Genomic DNA, 16,409 nt, shown 5'->3' on the forward strand with positions numbered 1-16,409 from the left:
TGATTGGACCCCTTCAACTAGTAAATCTTTCTGATTCTTTACTGAAAACATCAACAGCTTCTGTAATTCAGTTGTTCCTCCTGCATATAAACCTGATCAGTTTATAGCTAACTCTTTTACTGATGAAGCTTTCCTTTTCAACACATTAATTTTCTCTAACTCTGCTTTGGATGATTCCTTATCTTGTCCCTTCCCTCGTAAACTGCCTTTCACTAAACTTATGCCCTCTCTTATGTTATCCTTGCAATAGGACTTCTGAGTTCTGTCCATACTGTAGGTGAGCAAGGTGCATGGACCAAATGGCATACTTCCTCATGTCCTACATGCATATGCCTCTGAGCTAGCTACAATATTTGCTCATGCCCTACATGCACATGCCTCTGAGCTAGCTACAATCTTTGCATATCTTTCTAACTACTGTCTAAAATCCCAAACTTTCTCCCTTCTTTGAAGCAGGCTTTGGTCCTGCCCACCCTTAAGAAAGGAGACCATTGCAGTTCAATCACCCCATCATTCTCACTTTTTTTATTTCCATTGTCTTCAACCCTTCCTTAATTCCCACTTTCTTAATCACTTAGAAACCCACTACCTTGTTTTACATCACCCACATGAAATTAGCAGTGCAAGGTCTAGTGGTGATGATCTCTTCATGTAACCCATCTCTCCTCCTTTCTTTGTGCTTTTGTTGAATCTCTTGTCATAGTCCTCAACATCTCCAGAGCATTTCATGTGTAGCAAGTCTTTACTTTCTAAACTTCCTTCCTTTGACTTATCTGTTTCTCCCTGATCTCTAAAGCACAGTTTCCCTTCCAAACATTCCAATGTGTAGTTGTTTATGGACTGACTATCATGCCTTACTCTATCAACAGTGGTATCCCTAAGAATTCCTTCCTGTCATTCACCAGCTTTTTTTAGTCCATAAAAGATCTTCCTGCATTGCTATTCACTCTTATGCCAAAGATTCTACTTTACATTCACCCTGTTCTTAATTCTTACATATCCAAATTTCACTGCTCTTTATGATAAAAATCTATTGGCCTTGCAATGTTTCACTTTTTTACAGTGTCAGCCTAAGGAAAAATTTCAAACCACATGCATAACTTGGTAATACTTCCTCTTTCCAGCTTGAATGAGAAACTATACATTTTAATGATGCAGACAAAATCACTGAATAAAATTTTTAAATCATTTTGTTTTCAGTTGTCTTTTAATCAAACTCAGTATCTATTCTTGAGTGATTGCTGCCAGCATAAGGTGCTCACATTTCTTTTTCTAGTTATAATGAACTGAGAATTACATTGTTTTTTCTAAAGATAGTGCACTTAAGATTACTATGGTACTTGTCACTGAAATTTCATATTTTTCTTAGTTTTTGATTGGATGCAGTAACTTTTTAAGAATAATATATCAAGAGGAGGATAAGGAAGTCAAAGGACAGTACTTGGCAGGTATGTCATTCAGTTAAACATTATGGTGACACAAAGTCGAATTTGAATTTTTCCACCCATCAGTTTAGTCGATTTTTCCTTCAAAGATCATGTGAGGCCCACAATTTTTTTGTTAGGGGGTAACAGTTCACTTACAGTTAATGTGGTATGCTACAAAAAATTTCAAGTGTCTCCATCACCAAGTGAGAACAGGCTTTATATTCTGTATAATATTTCTTGTCTACAATACTGTATTTATGGTGCATATTGATAATAATTAATGGCATCTACTGTGGTATCGTGCAATACAGTGCTTTCATACTATAGACTTGTGTGTACTGCATTTTTGTGCTTATGTCTGAAAGATCATCCCAGGTACCTCAAAAATTACTGGTCAGAAATGCATCCCTCTCCTAATACATAAGAATCTATGGACAAAAATATTCCATATATCAAAATTTTGATTATTGCAAATTTTTTTGGAACATAACCCTTATGATAAATATAACAAGATGTATTTCAACTCATTTTCCTTCCCTTTTCATCTGAGTACTCATTCTTTGTATTACACAGAACATATTTCCTTTGTTCATTCAGAAGTATGCAGCATCTCACCATGGGAAAGCAGTAACCTGATAATGTTCAGAAGTGCAAAAAAAAAACTTCACCTATAACTCTTTCTGAACCTCAATCATTTCCTACAGTGAAATTTCAACACACTTCAGTTCAACCTATAATAACATAAACATATTGGGTATAACCATATTTTCAATTCCATCCTGGAAACTACACAGACTGAACATCACAAAATCTACTTACAAAAAGCTGGAAGTGTTGTACACGTGCCATAAGTATTTTCTTGTGAGCATTTCCTGGGGTCTCTTTCACCATAGTACAGAACTCTTAACACATTTGGGGGTGGCTCTTCTTCCACTTCTTTCTTTTCCAGAGTGGACTCAAAAGCTTTCCACTTCATCAACTTCTGCTCTTGAGAGCTGTTTACGTGTGCCCCAGCCCCTAAGATCTGAACCTGCAACACTTGCCCAGCTGAATACTTCCCATAATTTCTGTGTGGAAACAAGGCATACAGCCATTATGATAATTCCTCCTTTCCTTCAACAGCTAAGATGTGGAATTCTTTCTTTTTCCCCTCCTATAATATTTCTATATTTGCGAAAGATGAAAGCCGGCAAGGCAGCAGGTTTGGATGGTATTGCAGTGGAATTTATTAAAAAAGGGGGTGACTGTATTGTTGACTGGTTGGTAAGGTTATTTAATGTATGTATGACTCATGGTGAGGTGCCTGAGGATTGGCGGAATGCGTGCATAGTGCCATTGTACAAAGGCAAAGGGGAGAAGAGTGAGTGCTCAAATTACAGAGGTATAAGTTTGTTGAGTATTCCTGGTAAATTATATGGGAGGGTATTGATTGAGAGGGTGAAGGCATGTACAGAGCATCAGATTGGGGAAGAGCAGTGCGGTTTCAGAAGTGGTAGAGGATGTGTGGATCAGGTGTTTGCTTTGAAGAATGTATGTGAGAAATACTTAGAAAAGCAAATGGATTTGTATGTAGCATTTATGGATCTGGAGAAGGCATATGATAGAGTTGATAGAGATGCTCTGTGGAAGGTATTAAGAATATATGGTGTGGGAGGCAAGTTGTTAGAAGCAGTGAAAAGTTTTTATCGAGGATGTAAGGCATGTGTACGTGTAGGAAGAGAGGAAAGTGATTGGTTCTCAGTGAATGTAGGTTTGCGGCAGGGGTGTGTGATGTCTCCATGGTTGTTTAATTTGTTTATGGATGGGGTTGTTAGGGAGGTAAATGCAAGAGTCCTGGAAAGAGGGGCAAGTATGAAGTCTGTTGGGGATGAGAGAGCTTGGGAAGTGAGTCAGTTGTTGTTCGCTGATGATACAGCGCTGGTGGCTGATTCATGTGAGAAACTGCAGAAGCTGGTGACTGAGTTTGGTAAAGTGTGTGGAAGAAGAAAGTTAAGAGTAAATGTGAATAAGAGCAAGGTTATTAGGTACAGTAGGGTTGAGGGTCAAGTCAATTGGGAGGTGAGTTTGAATGGAGAAAAACTGGAGGAAGTGAAGTGTTTTAGATATCTGGGAGTGGATCTGGCAGCGGATGGAACCATGGAAGCGGAAGTGGATCATAGGGTGGGGGAGGGGGCGAAAATTTTGGGAGCCTTGAAAAATGTGTGGAAGTCGAGAACATTATCTCGGAAAGCAAAAATGGGTATGTTTGAAGGAATAGTGGTTCCAACAATGTTGTATGGTTGCGAGGCGTGGGCTATGGATAGAGTTGTGCGCAGGAGGATGGATGTGCTGGAAATGAGATGTTTGAGGACAATGTGTGGTGTGAGGTGGTTTGATCGAGTAAGTAACGTAAGGGTAAGAGAGATGTGTGGAAATAAAAAGAGCGTGGTTGAGAGAGCAGAAGAGGGTGTTTTGAAATGGTTTGGGCACATGGAGAGAATGAGTGAGGAAAGATTGACCAAGAGGATATATGTGTCGGAGGTGGAGGGAACGAGGAGAAGAGGGAGACCAAATTGGAGGTGGAAAGATGGAGTGAAAAAGATTTTGTGTGATCGGGGCCTGAACATGCAGGAGGGTGAAAGGAGGGCAAGGAATAGAGTGAATTGGAGCGATGTGGTATACAGGGGTTGACGTGCTGTCAGTGGATTGAATCAAGGCATGTGAAGCGTCTGGGGTAAACCATGGAAAGCTGTGTAGGTATGTATATTTGCGTGTGTGGACGTGTGTATGTACATGTGTATGGGGGGGGGGGGGGGTTGGGCCATTTCTTTCGTCTGTTTCCTTGCGCTACCTCGCAAACGCGGGAGACAGCGACAAAGTATTAAAAAAAAAAAAAAAAAAAAAAAAATAATAATTTAAGAGTCAGGTTTACAAACATCTAAGGAGCTCAGATTAATCCTTGTTGTATTTGGTTCCTGCTCACTATCTTCCCTTCATACAACATGGCCTCAACTGGGGTATGCTTTTGCCATAAAATGTAGGCTACTAAAAAGAAAAATCACTATGATCCAACATCAAAATAACCCATGAATCAGTATATCTAAAAATCAGCATAATTCTTAAATCAAGTTCATTATTGTACAACCAACTTGACCCCCCATGGGACTCCTCCAGTTTCAAGGAAGCACTCCACGCAGGAACAGAGTAAGGTGGACTCCTATGGAATGAGGATTTTGACAAAGCTGTAATCTTTCCAATGAACTGATGATTACACAACCTCATCAAAGGTGATTTCTAACTTATGGTGTTATCACTTATAATGTTGATTAACTGTAATGCATGAATCAACATGATCCATTAATCAATAAAGCTTCAAGAATCAGTTTGATCCATTAGGATGATTCAAGAACCACTATGATCCCTAAATCATTATGATCCATCTGTATGATTCAAGAATCAATGTGATCTATGAATCAATGATGCATTATTTGGTATGCATGCATTCTCCTACACTTAGCTATCATGTTTTGCATACAAATTGCTACCTTACTTCTGTCAGTAGGATGCAGCCCTACTTTTCTGTTTAACCCTAATAGCTTAATTAATTGTAGTGAAATACCTGTCAAATACTTCATTGTTAGTTCACTATATCCTAGATGTTACATATCTATGTGTAAGCACTGTCTCCATTATATTCATTATCTGCTAATAAACTGTACTTGCTTGCAAATAAAATTCTTATTCTTGCATGTTATGTTCTTACACTGCAGTAACATGCGATGATGAAAGAGTGACATGGACTGGATGACAACTGTATAAATGACAGTCATCACTATTGAATGATGGACACACAGGTGCCCATTAGAGATGCAAGTATAAAAGTCGAATTTATACTTAAAAGGCCAAACACAATGTTGTAAAAGATGAGATCCCTCTGAAAATGGCTCATGTTGGGGATGCCTTGCATTAACAACTTTGGAAATTGGTACAGTGAGTCCAATAAGACTGCTATACCAGTCTTATCAATAAAAGGTCAAGATGTCTAGTTAAGTGACATAGTATATGTTATCATGTAAAGAGTTCTGTCTCTGTTTAACTGTAGTTTCATATATTTCATAACAATCTACTCTTATAAGCTTACATAACTTATCTCCAGGACTTCAGGCACAGACTAACTCCCTATCTGGTACATATCCTAAAGAACCTTGATGTTAATATTTTGGTTTATTTACTAAATCTTTAGTTTCTTGTCCTAAATTCATGATAAAAAAATCTGAGTGGACAACATTCTAGTATATGATACTTAATGTGGATACCATTCTAGAAAATGATTCTATCAGCATGAAAATCTATCTCAGTTTCCAAAACAAGATGGGAGACAGGAAAAGAGGAATCTCATGGAGCTAACATACTTGATCTATCATCAACTGTCAGTAAAGAAAATAAAAATTATTTCAAATAATAAATGTAAAATGGGAAAATTGTATAATCCATAAGTGATCATTACAAACAGTGAAACTTTCAATTTTCAGATGAAAATATGAAGATACGAAGTTACATCATGAGCTGTAAACAAATCATAACACTTGAGCAGTCACACTGGCTAGAAAATTATGATTGAGGGCATTTTCTCGTAAATGGGTAAATGTACCATGGCCTTTGGCAGCCTATGATTAGCTAGCATCCCCATAGGAACACTTAAAAGTACCCAGTTTAAAGCTATGAAAGCCAGGTCACACACAGATCTGACAATCCTATGAAAGCCATGTCCTGAATGGAAATGGTTTAAGTGACATGACCAGGATGTACTATAATGATCCAGACATACATAGAGGATAAGTGAAGAAAGACTATCTATGTAAGTGGAGAAAGCAAGGGATAGTAGGAGTCCTAGGAGATGGATGGATGGAGTAGAGGAAGCCTGGGGTATCAGCCAGAGCATCCAGAAGAGAGAGAGGCATGCAAAGCAAAGAATGAATTGAATCATGGTGTATAGGAGGTAATATGCTGTCAATGGGCTGAAACTGGGCACGTGAAGCAGTCAAGGAAATTTGTGTTCATTTTGGGTAACACTGGATATGGCAGCTAGAGAAAGGATGTACAAATGAGGCCATTATTCACTTGTTTCTGATGTTATCTTCGTAAGGTGGGACAGACAAATAGGTAAAATGTTGTAAGATTTGATGAATGAAACTGTTTTTCTCCAGGGTGATGTTCCATAAGCTTTTGAGATCTCCAATTCTCTAATCTCTGTTGAGGTAAAAACTTAACACTTTTGTTAATCACCTATTTGGTGCTAGCATTCTACTAGCTTGACCCAAATTTACCCATCAACCAATCAGCAACCCCCCAATGGCAACCAGGTGGGTAATGAATTGCAAACTCATAATCCTCTGAATGCAGATGTCAACCTGATCATCACCATCAGCTATGAGAAAGCTTTTCTGAAAGAAAGGGGAAGGTAGGGCTGGAAACAACAATCTAGAAATGATGCTTGTGGGACACCACACTGGAGAGAAACAGTTTTTCTTTTATTCTTCGAAATTCATATAGATACTCTCCAGGGTCAGACTGTCCTCATACCCTATGGACCATACCAACTTGGAGGACAGTTAGAAAAAAAAATAAAATAGAGGATAAAGTAACACAAAAAGCAGTTACCTTAAGGATTATCTTTGAAGCTCTGAAGTCCACCTGCATCAATTGTAGCAATCCCATCACCACAGAAGTTAGAGCCACTATACACCTGATCCCCTACTTAATACCTACGTGACTTACAACTATCTGTACATACAACTGGAAAAAAATATAGATTAGAAAATAGAGGAAATATGAACTAAAGAATCTTAAATAAAGGTAAAAGGGAACTACAGAATCATGTAATAATGCTGGTTAATATAAAATGAGACAATCATGATAGAAATTGAGTAGGATAAAAGAATGTTTTACAGGTATGTGAATTCTACATGCCATGTTAACATGTATCTGACTTGCATCCATTTCAAGATCCGACTAGTTGGTCAGAACAGAACTCGGACATAGGTCAAGGGACAGGGTGTATTTGGATTAAGGTGAGTGTCAAATGAATACCAAAGACCTCTCTTTTGATCTTTTCCAGAGAAAGTCTTCTCAAGAAGGCCATGGTGGAAGCTATCTTCCTAACATCATGGCTCCAACAACTAGGCCAGGTTGAGCTAACAAAAGTTTCATAATCCAGGAAAAGGAGCTCCTTTCCATCACAAGTTTTAAGCTCCTGAACTGAAAATTTGGTATGAGATCTAACTGAAGAAAAATAATATACTGTTTAATTGTAGCTTTCCAAAACTAAATCACTACTGAGGTATTTCAAATTTCCATTCTTTTGCCAATAACTTAGGCTTGAATCGAGCTTGATCCAAGATATATCATGAAAAATGAGAAAGTTCTGTCTGGACACTGTATGCATCTCACCAAATCTCCTGCATCTAATCCATAAAGACGAGTTTTATGAAGAGCCATTGAGGCATTATGCCTTACACAACCCTTGTTTCATATATTCCAACCCTACACCATCCTTCATTCAATCCTTTTTAGAATGTTTGTACACAAGCCTCTTTTCCAAGCTTGCTCACTTTCACTTCTTTCACACATTTCTCTTTTTTTAAGATCAAAAATTTTCATATTTTCTTCCACAAAGAAATGATTATTGATTTCATCTGCCTTCTCTCCCAACATATTCACATCCAACAACCTTTCCTTTGCATGACTCTCTGTAAGTATATAATCCAGGAATCCCCACCGACCCCTAATTCTATTCATCTATATATACTTAACTAAGCATCTTCTTAAAACAAGTTTTCAGAGTCATCATTCCATTTTCAGCAAACAACTCAACAAGTTCTTGCCTACCTACATTTACACAGAACCCCACACCCCATGGCTTACCTTCAATTACCATGACCACCCCCTCTTCATTCATACCCCTTAGCATCATGATTCAATCCATTTCATCAAGACATTAGAGTGAAATGTTCCCTCAGCTCCAACCTTAAAGCACTCCATTCTTATTCACTCCTTTTAAAACCAGGTATAAAGGCACCAACAATCACCTATTTCTCATAACAGACTTTCACTCTAACCCACGTCAATCTTGAACCCACTTCCTTCCACTCTTACTCGTTCCACTGCTCCATTCTTCATCAAAAGTGCCATCCCCTCTTTCTCTCTCACAAACCCCATGATGTTTCCAAACCATTATATCCCCCTTTCCTTCAACATAATTTCACCAAGAGACATAATATCTAGGTTTTCCTATCAATCACAATACTATTCATTCCTTCTGTTCATCCTAGCTACATCCACACACCCAGGCATCCCAACCTAAGCCTTTGAAGACAAATTCTAGTTTTGATCTTTCTTCTGTTCCTGTTTCTTGAAAGTTATGATACCCCCTTTTTTCCTTAAATAGATAAGCTACAGAATTCTCATCCTTCTTCAGTCTTTCCCTCTTCATATAATGTATCTTCCTTTACAGGTTAAGTCTACAAATACTTGGGGAGCCCTGATTAACTTTGATTTTTTCCCTAGTATTTTTCTTTCAGCCAAGATGATCTTGATTGGGGTATTTTTGTCCATGCCATGTCAACCAAAAAAATTTTAAAAAATTAATAAAAATGTGGCCCTCCCATTCCTGTCCATCAGTCACCTAAGATGTAGTACACATGGGCAGAATTCTTAATCCCCTATCCCTAAGGTTAAACTTGCTTATCTAAAACATTTTCTTCTTTAATTGTAAAGATGTTTTTGAGCATCATGTCATGATTCATGGCACTTTAATCATCAATATATGACACATTCCCTGAACATTTTCCTGTATCGCAATTCTCAACACATATCACTTGTGCTGAAAACATAACTTACACAAAATTTGCACATAACAAGAAGAGAATGCAAAAACATGTTCAGCTGGCAGTCAGGAATTGTTTAAGTCCCAAGTCTTTAAAAATTGGGTTAGGATCCCATGATCAAACTTTTATTATGGCTACTGCAAGATGGATCCTCATCCCAAGTTTCATGTCAATTTAGCAGTTTTTGTTTGGTCATAAATGAACCATGGAAAATACAAAATATTTTCATTAACAAGATCCCTTAATCAAAAAACTAAACAAACTACCCTATGGTGAACTCACAAAGAATTACATGTTGTATGGTTGGACAGACAGACTACCAAGGAAGTATCTCTGCAGCTTGAAATAAAAGATTGGGTAAATTAATTAATGAAGTTCATTAATGACAAAACGGTGGATCCTGGTTCTTCAAAATTTATATCGACAAAGTGTATGTGCAAGCCTATATGCACTTGATACACCTTATGTAAATGGAAATTGAATTAATGATAAGAGAAAGACAGTGATAATGATGAAAACTAAGTTTCTAATACAAATCTTTATTTGTGACAAAAGCATACCAACAAATGCCTCTTACTTCTTAATTTAAATACACTCTTGATTTTCGAGAACTATTGCACTAAAATAAATAAGATATAACCCCATCTTATAAAATGACAATGAACTATCACAGTTAACATTAAGACCTGCTTGATCCACTGAGTTCACACACTTAACCCTTTTATTACATAATCTGGATATATCTAAACAACCCCATAGCAACAAATAATAATGCACCCTTTCACATTCTCTAAAGCTATCTTAAAATTATTAATGTTACTTGATTTCTACCAAGTTCAGGTAAAAACAATTGTAACAATTCAGCTTTGCACTTGTATAGTACATGAAAATAGGTATCACTTCTCTTCTGATCTTTTCAAATTCCACTACTTGAAAAGAGATTAAAAAAGGCCTTTCTTCTAAATCATGGAGATCTCTGAGAGCACTTCCTGAAATTTCATCATGCAACAAAAGGGTTAAGTACCTTATCTATAATACTGAACACCTGACTTTACATAGAAATAAACACTAGATAATTTGTGCCACAACTAGTAACAATATGGAACAGAGACAACCTGTCACAGCTAAAATATTCAAATTCACATTATGACAAAATAAGATACCAATGGAAGTCTGCAGTGGCAAGAAAGTTTCTGGTAAAAAACCACCTTCCATAATCTGACTGAACCATCTAGGGTACGTAAGTGAAATCATATCTGTTCTGTTTTCAGTACATAATGTAGTTAAGTATACAAGAAACTGAGGACTAAAATATCTCGTGAGAGTATGGATGGCGAGGCTTGTGGCAACTAAGACCCCAGGAAAGCAGGAGAATGAAGAGATGAGTTTTGTCACCACCAAATTTTGGGTCACACCCACCAAGCCACAGATGGGAACCAGCAGCACTAACAAAAATGAGCTGGACTCTTCTAATAACATCTGTTGAAGATTTAAAGGCTGTTTGTTACAAAAATCAAATCAGACAAGGTTTCAATTACTGATCCTTACAATCCATAAACATCAACTGAATAAGCAAGAAACTGATGGATATGATGAAATTAATGTGCAAATTTCATTATCATTCCAGGAACCCCTAAAATTTAAAAAAAAAGAAGTAAACTTTACATAAAATTCAGATAAATATCTTTTTACTTATCACAGTTACCATAACATACATGGCTGTTCATGCCTTAATGGACCGGTCTAAATAATACCCACCAAATGTTTTCTTCATTAACCTATATGGTATACAGTTACCTAGTAAAAGTCAAGTATTCCAATATTCAACTCGATCATGATAATTTCAACATCAAAGTGTAAGGGTGCCATCTTGTTAATGGCCAAAAGGGAGTGGCCAGTTCACTATCAAATGTACCCCTGACTACATCAGCCATCATCTTTTTACTTATCTACCTAATGCCTTAAAATCTCTTCACTACATAAGGTGGACCTAGTGCATGAAGTCTAACAGTCTTTTCACATACATCCTAAACCTGTCTATGTATGGTAAAATGAGCCTTCTCCAATACCATCTATCTATCTATATTTCTGATGCCTGGTCTCTCACTTTTCAACACAGCAGAAGAATCCTAAAACCAATAAATATTTTCCATGTCTTTAATATAAAGTAACAATTTTTGGTAAGCCACAGCAAAAGTCTCCACTCACCTCTATCCTTACATGCCTTCCCCACATACACCATCCCATGCATTCTTCCACCATTTCTCTCCCTCCAGTGCTCTAAAACTCTATTTCCCATGTCACAGGCAGTCTTTTTCTCACACCAACCCTTTTAATCATACTATCATATGCTCTCCTTGTAAACTCACTGTCTTCCATTCTTTCCACAGGCCTAAATCACCTCAAAGTATTACATTTCACCCACTCTACCACTCCACAATGCATTTCCCGCCATACCAAATCTCTCATACAACCCCTTATTTCTTTCTTTATTCCATTTAGTCATACCATTATGCTCCTCTCAAATAGCTCATTTCCACAACCTGGATTCTTGGCCTTTGTGATTAATTCCATGGCCATGTTTCAATTGCACAGGTCAGGGTTGGGAATACTGTGTTGTCCCTTAATCCTTTCTCCACTTCCATATTTATACTTTGACTCTTCATTATTCTATTAGGGGACCCAATGACTCTTCTACCCTGTACTGCTCTCTCCCTTATCTCTTCTTTCACACCACCAAACTTAACCAAGATAAATAAATACTTAAATTCTATCACTTCTTCTGTCTTTTCACCCATATCTAAAACAAAGTTTGGTACACTCTCTTCTCTCACTCTATAAGGCTTTGCAAAATCCTTACTCCTCCCCATTACTATAATGCTTCATAGTCATCAAGACAATTATTCTTCAGTCTGATAGAAATATTCTACCTCATAAAAAAAAATTCCAATATACATTCAAACAGTAAATAATAATGTGATTCATGCAGGACCTTCTACAAACACGACATATCTTGAGACGAGCAGCAGAAACAGCACTCACTAGTATTGGTGGCAGAGTGGGGATTGGCATATGTGTGTGTGTGTGTGTGTGTGTGTGTGTGTGTGTGTGTGTGTGTGTGTGAAGGTGAAATTGTAATTCAGTTCAAATAATTTTATTTAACATGTAATTTTTCTATACATGCACCATTACGTTTCACAGAGACAAGCCACTTCATCAGGAGTAAACAATTTATAAATTTTTTAAATCCCAACACTACCATACAAGTTCTGTCTTTGAACAATTCATAAAATTTTCAAATCCCAACATCACCACAAAAGTTCCATTTTCAAACAATGCATAAAATTTTTAAATCCTGACACCACCACACAGGTTCCATCTTCCATAAGGAAGAGGGAACTTGTAGGGTGGTGTTGGGATTCAAAATCTTTATGAATTGTTTGCACCTGATGAGGCACATTGTCTCCATGAAATATGGCACAAGGAAGATGGAACTTGTGTGGTGGTGTTGAGCTTTAAAAACTTAATGAATTGTTTGCACTATAGGAGGATTGTCTTTGTAAAACATGTAGTGGTGCATTTATAGAAAAATTACCTAAAGTAAAATCATCTGAACTACTTAAATGCGATTTCACCTTCAAAACTATCACAGACTTGTGTGATCAACAAATATAGTGTGTGTGTGTGTGTGTGTGTGTGTGTGTGTGTGTGTGTGTGTGTGTGTGTGTGTGTGTGTGAAGGTGAAATTGTAATTCAGTTCAAATAATTCTATTTAACATGTAATCTTTCCATACATGCACCATTACATGTTTCACAGAGACAAGCCACTTCATCAGGTGTAAACAATTTGTAAAATTTTTAAATCCCAACACTACCACACAAGTTCTGTCTTCAAACAATTCATAAAATTTTCAAATCCCAACATCACCACAAAAGTTCCATCTTCAAACAATTCATAAAACTTTAAAATCCCAACACCACCACACAGGTTCCATCTTCCTTAAGGAAGAGGGAACTTGTAGGGTGGTGTTGGGATTCAAAATCTTTATGAATTGTTTGCACCTGATGAGGCACATTGTCTCCATGAAATATGTGAGTGTGTGTGTGTGTGTGTGGGAGGTGTTCCTCCTAAAAAAAGTATATCACGGTATTTCCAAAATCTCAGTGAATATGATAATGAACTGGTAACTGATACTTTACTTAAGAGAAACTATAGGAAATCTAACACTGTCCAATGATGATTCTTGTACTTTACTGACCAGAAGTTACAATAAAAACTAAGTCTACCCTATTACATATCACGAGAAAATATTAATCATGAAAACCTTAATGATTCTAATAAAAAAAACCATACACGACCTTTAAGTAATGTCTGAAAAAACTGACAAGCTAAGTGATTACATCAAACCACTTGTGGATAACACGGCTTTGAGCCCTTGAATAAATACCCATAGCATAAAGTACTAAATTGCTCTCGCCTTCACGAAGTTTTCTAATAAACAGTCTAATTAATGTAAGTGAGGGATGAGAACATGAGTAATTATGAGCCAGTTCAGTCACACTTAATGCACACACGCTAAAAAATCATTATGAAACATATCTTGAAAGGGGTTTGAATTTTTTTTTTTTTTTTTTTTTTTTTTGAAACTTGTACTTACTGGCTAAACCACTACCTTGTGCAACCAGCTATGACATTATACCACTAAACCCCCACCTGGCTACACCACCATATTCTAAACCCCACAGGTCAATGAAAGATAATCCACACATCAAAAGGAAAGGTAGGCTAAACAATAAGAAGAGAGCAGTTGAAATGTTAAGCTTAAAACTTGCCTTGAACATGCTCAAAGCCAGCTTTCTGAGCAAGGTACTCCTTTACCCTCTCCTTCATACAAAATACAAAAGAGAGAATATATGAAATCACTAAAAGAACAAACATTTCCAAGTTAATCCTCTCCAAGAGATAACCATCTAAGCGACTTCTTTTGGAGAAGACTTAATCTTCCAGGGATTACACCTTCTCGCAATAAAATGTATCAACATACAGTTATTCATTAGCAGAAGTCTGAATGGACTTCCAGAAATCTTGTCAACTGATCATTTGCATGACATGAGAGGGAATGGATCTTATTGAAGAAATATTCTTGCCAAAATGTGTACTCTATTATGAGTCCTTTGCTGGCAAATCTTGACTGTTCTAACCAGCCATGAATCTCTCACTCTTCAACACAGCAGAGGAATCCTATAATCAACCGAATTTTTCATGTTTTCATTACAATGTAACAATTTCTGGAGAGCCTAGTCCTGTGAAAGTTTCCAGGGAAGGACACAATTAAGGAACACTGGCTCAGTTACAAGCTGCTGGCCTGCTGAGCCTATCACAGCAGTAATATTTCTACGCAACTCAAGTTAGATCCCATTTATCCACCAATGAGAGGAAAATGAACAATAGGGTGGGCTGTGTGCTGCCTGCCCATGCCAGGGATCAAATGTGGGGTGTTACTGGGCTCTGCCCGCATGAGGTCATACCATCAATTTTGGATAGATCAGTAGTGGAGAAGTTGTGCAAGAGATAATTTGAAGACATGACATTACACAGCAATTAATTGCAAGAGATGGTGACGACAAAGTCAGTGATATCAGATCTCTCTTTAAGAAGATTTTCTAGACTACAACAGTGGGACAATGTATGCTTTATTTTTTCAATAAAGTGTAACTTCAACAAAAATGGTCATGGATGTAATCAATGGCTTTTTTCCCTTGCCTCAACTCATGGGGGTTGCTGGCATTCAACCACAATCTCACACTCTCTTTTTCTCATACACAATGCTTGACAATACATAAATGAGACATTATTTCATCTGCTATCTTTTTCCTTACTTTTCAACATTAAAAATTCATGGTAGTACAACCACTATGTAAGTCTGCTGTCAATTTGGAGCAGTGCTACCAGTCGGAAGGGGTTGGGCAGATCCTAAGGCCCATGTGACCAACGCTGTGCAATTGGGATCCCCCATTTCCACAGATACAACTCCAGGACCCGACTCATTTTCTACCCATTTCTGCAACATTTGCAGTCTTAAACCTAATCTTAAACCACCTGATTACCTTCTTCCCTGATCTTTTTCTTTCTGAAATCTAACTTTCCAAGGCTACTTCTCCATTGATAATCCCTACTTTCATTTCCACTCCAAGGGTGGAGTTTGTGCCTACTGTAGTACAAAAACATCTACTGCTCACCTCAAGGATCTTGAGTCTCCTAACTTTGATGCCATCTCTCAGCCCTCTTTTACCTTGCTCTTGTGTTTTTTTTTTGTTATCCTCTCCCCTAGGTTCCTCAAACTATGTACAGCTCTCTGACTTCTTGCCATAAGGCTTTGCTCTCTATATATCCATGCACTGAAACAATCCATTCAGGGGATTTAAATGTACACCACAAGAACTGGTTACGCTCTGACCAGGACAATCCTGGTGGAGCCAAGGCCTTTGTATCTCGAATCAGTGATCTCAAACAATCAATTGATCATGCTTCCAAAGTTCCAAACTGTCAATATCAAGCATGCTTGACTTTTTTACCTCTAAACCCTCATACTACACATACATAATTTCTTACCCTTTATGGTCCTCAGACTACAGTCTTGTTTCTGCCAATTCTACTTAGGCATGCCCATCTTCTATCCTCTCCTCAAAATGCCAAACTTTGGCCCTTTACTGACTTTCTCTGGGATAGGTACTGCTTCTCTGGTTGGGATGCCTTAGGTGCTGAATGCAGAGCAGAGATTATCTTGGCTGGGAAGGATTCCTACATACCATATTCAAAATAATTTTCACCTCAATCATGGTTTGATCACTCCTGTTCTGATATGTCATATCAGGGACAGTGCATACCTGACTATAAAACCCTTCCCTTCCTCTGAAACCGACTACATTTTCATTTTTGTTCAAAATCATTACAAAGCTGTTCTTCAAAGAGCCAAGAGCACTTTCATTAAAAGAAAGTGTGCTGACTTGACTTGTGCTGACTAATCTTTTAAGAACATAATCAAAAGAATTTACAACTTCTATGATTTAACATTTCCTCCTCATTTTCAATCTATTGCTAACTCTCCAACTGATA

General features: G+C 37.4%; 1 protein-coding gene across 5 annotated transcripts in view; it reads right to left on the bottom strand.

Moving 5' to 3' along the window:
- Positions 1-290: 290 nt before the first annotated feature.
- LOC139756060 (uncharacterized) overlaps positions 291-16,409 on the bottom strand; it is a 55,335-nt gene continuing 39,216 nt past the window's right edge. For 3 of the 5 annotated variants that reach the window (XM_071675059.1, XM_071675057.1, XM_071675058.1), the window contains one exon: positions 9,816-10,771. In XM_071675059.1, coding sequence (XP_071531160.1) covers positions 10,361-10,771 — 411 coding nt within the window. In that variant the 3' untranslated portion in view covers positions 9,816-10,360. Of the gene's footprint in view, positions 2,495-7,067; positions 7,203-9,815; positions 10,772-16,409 lie in introns of those variants that run through there. The other 2 variants (XR_011714250.1, XM_071675060.1) reach the window with 2 other exon arrangements.

Source organism: Panulirus ornatus, chromosome 20, assembly GCF_036320965.1.
Source record: "Panulirus ornatus isolate Po-2019 chromosome 20, ASM3632096v1, whole genome shotgun sequence".
Classification (NCBI taxonomy): Eukaryota; Metazoa; Arthropoda; class Malacostraca; order Decapoda; family Palinuridae; genus Panulirus; species Panulirus ornatus.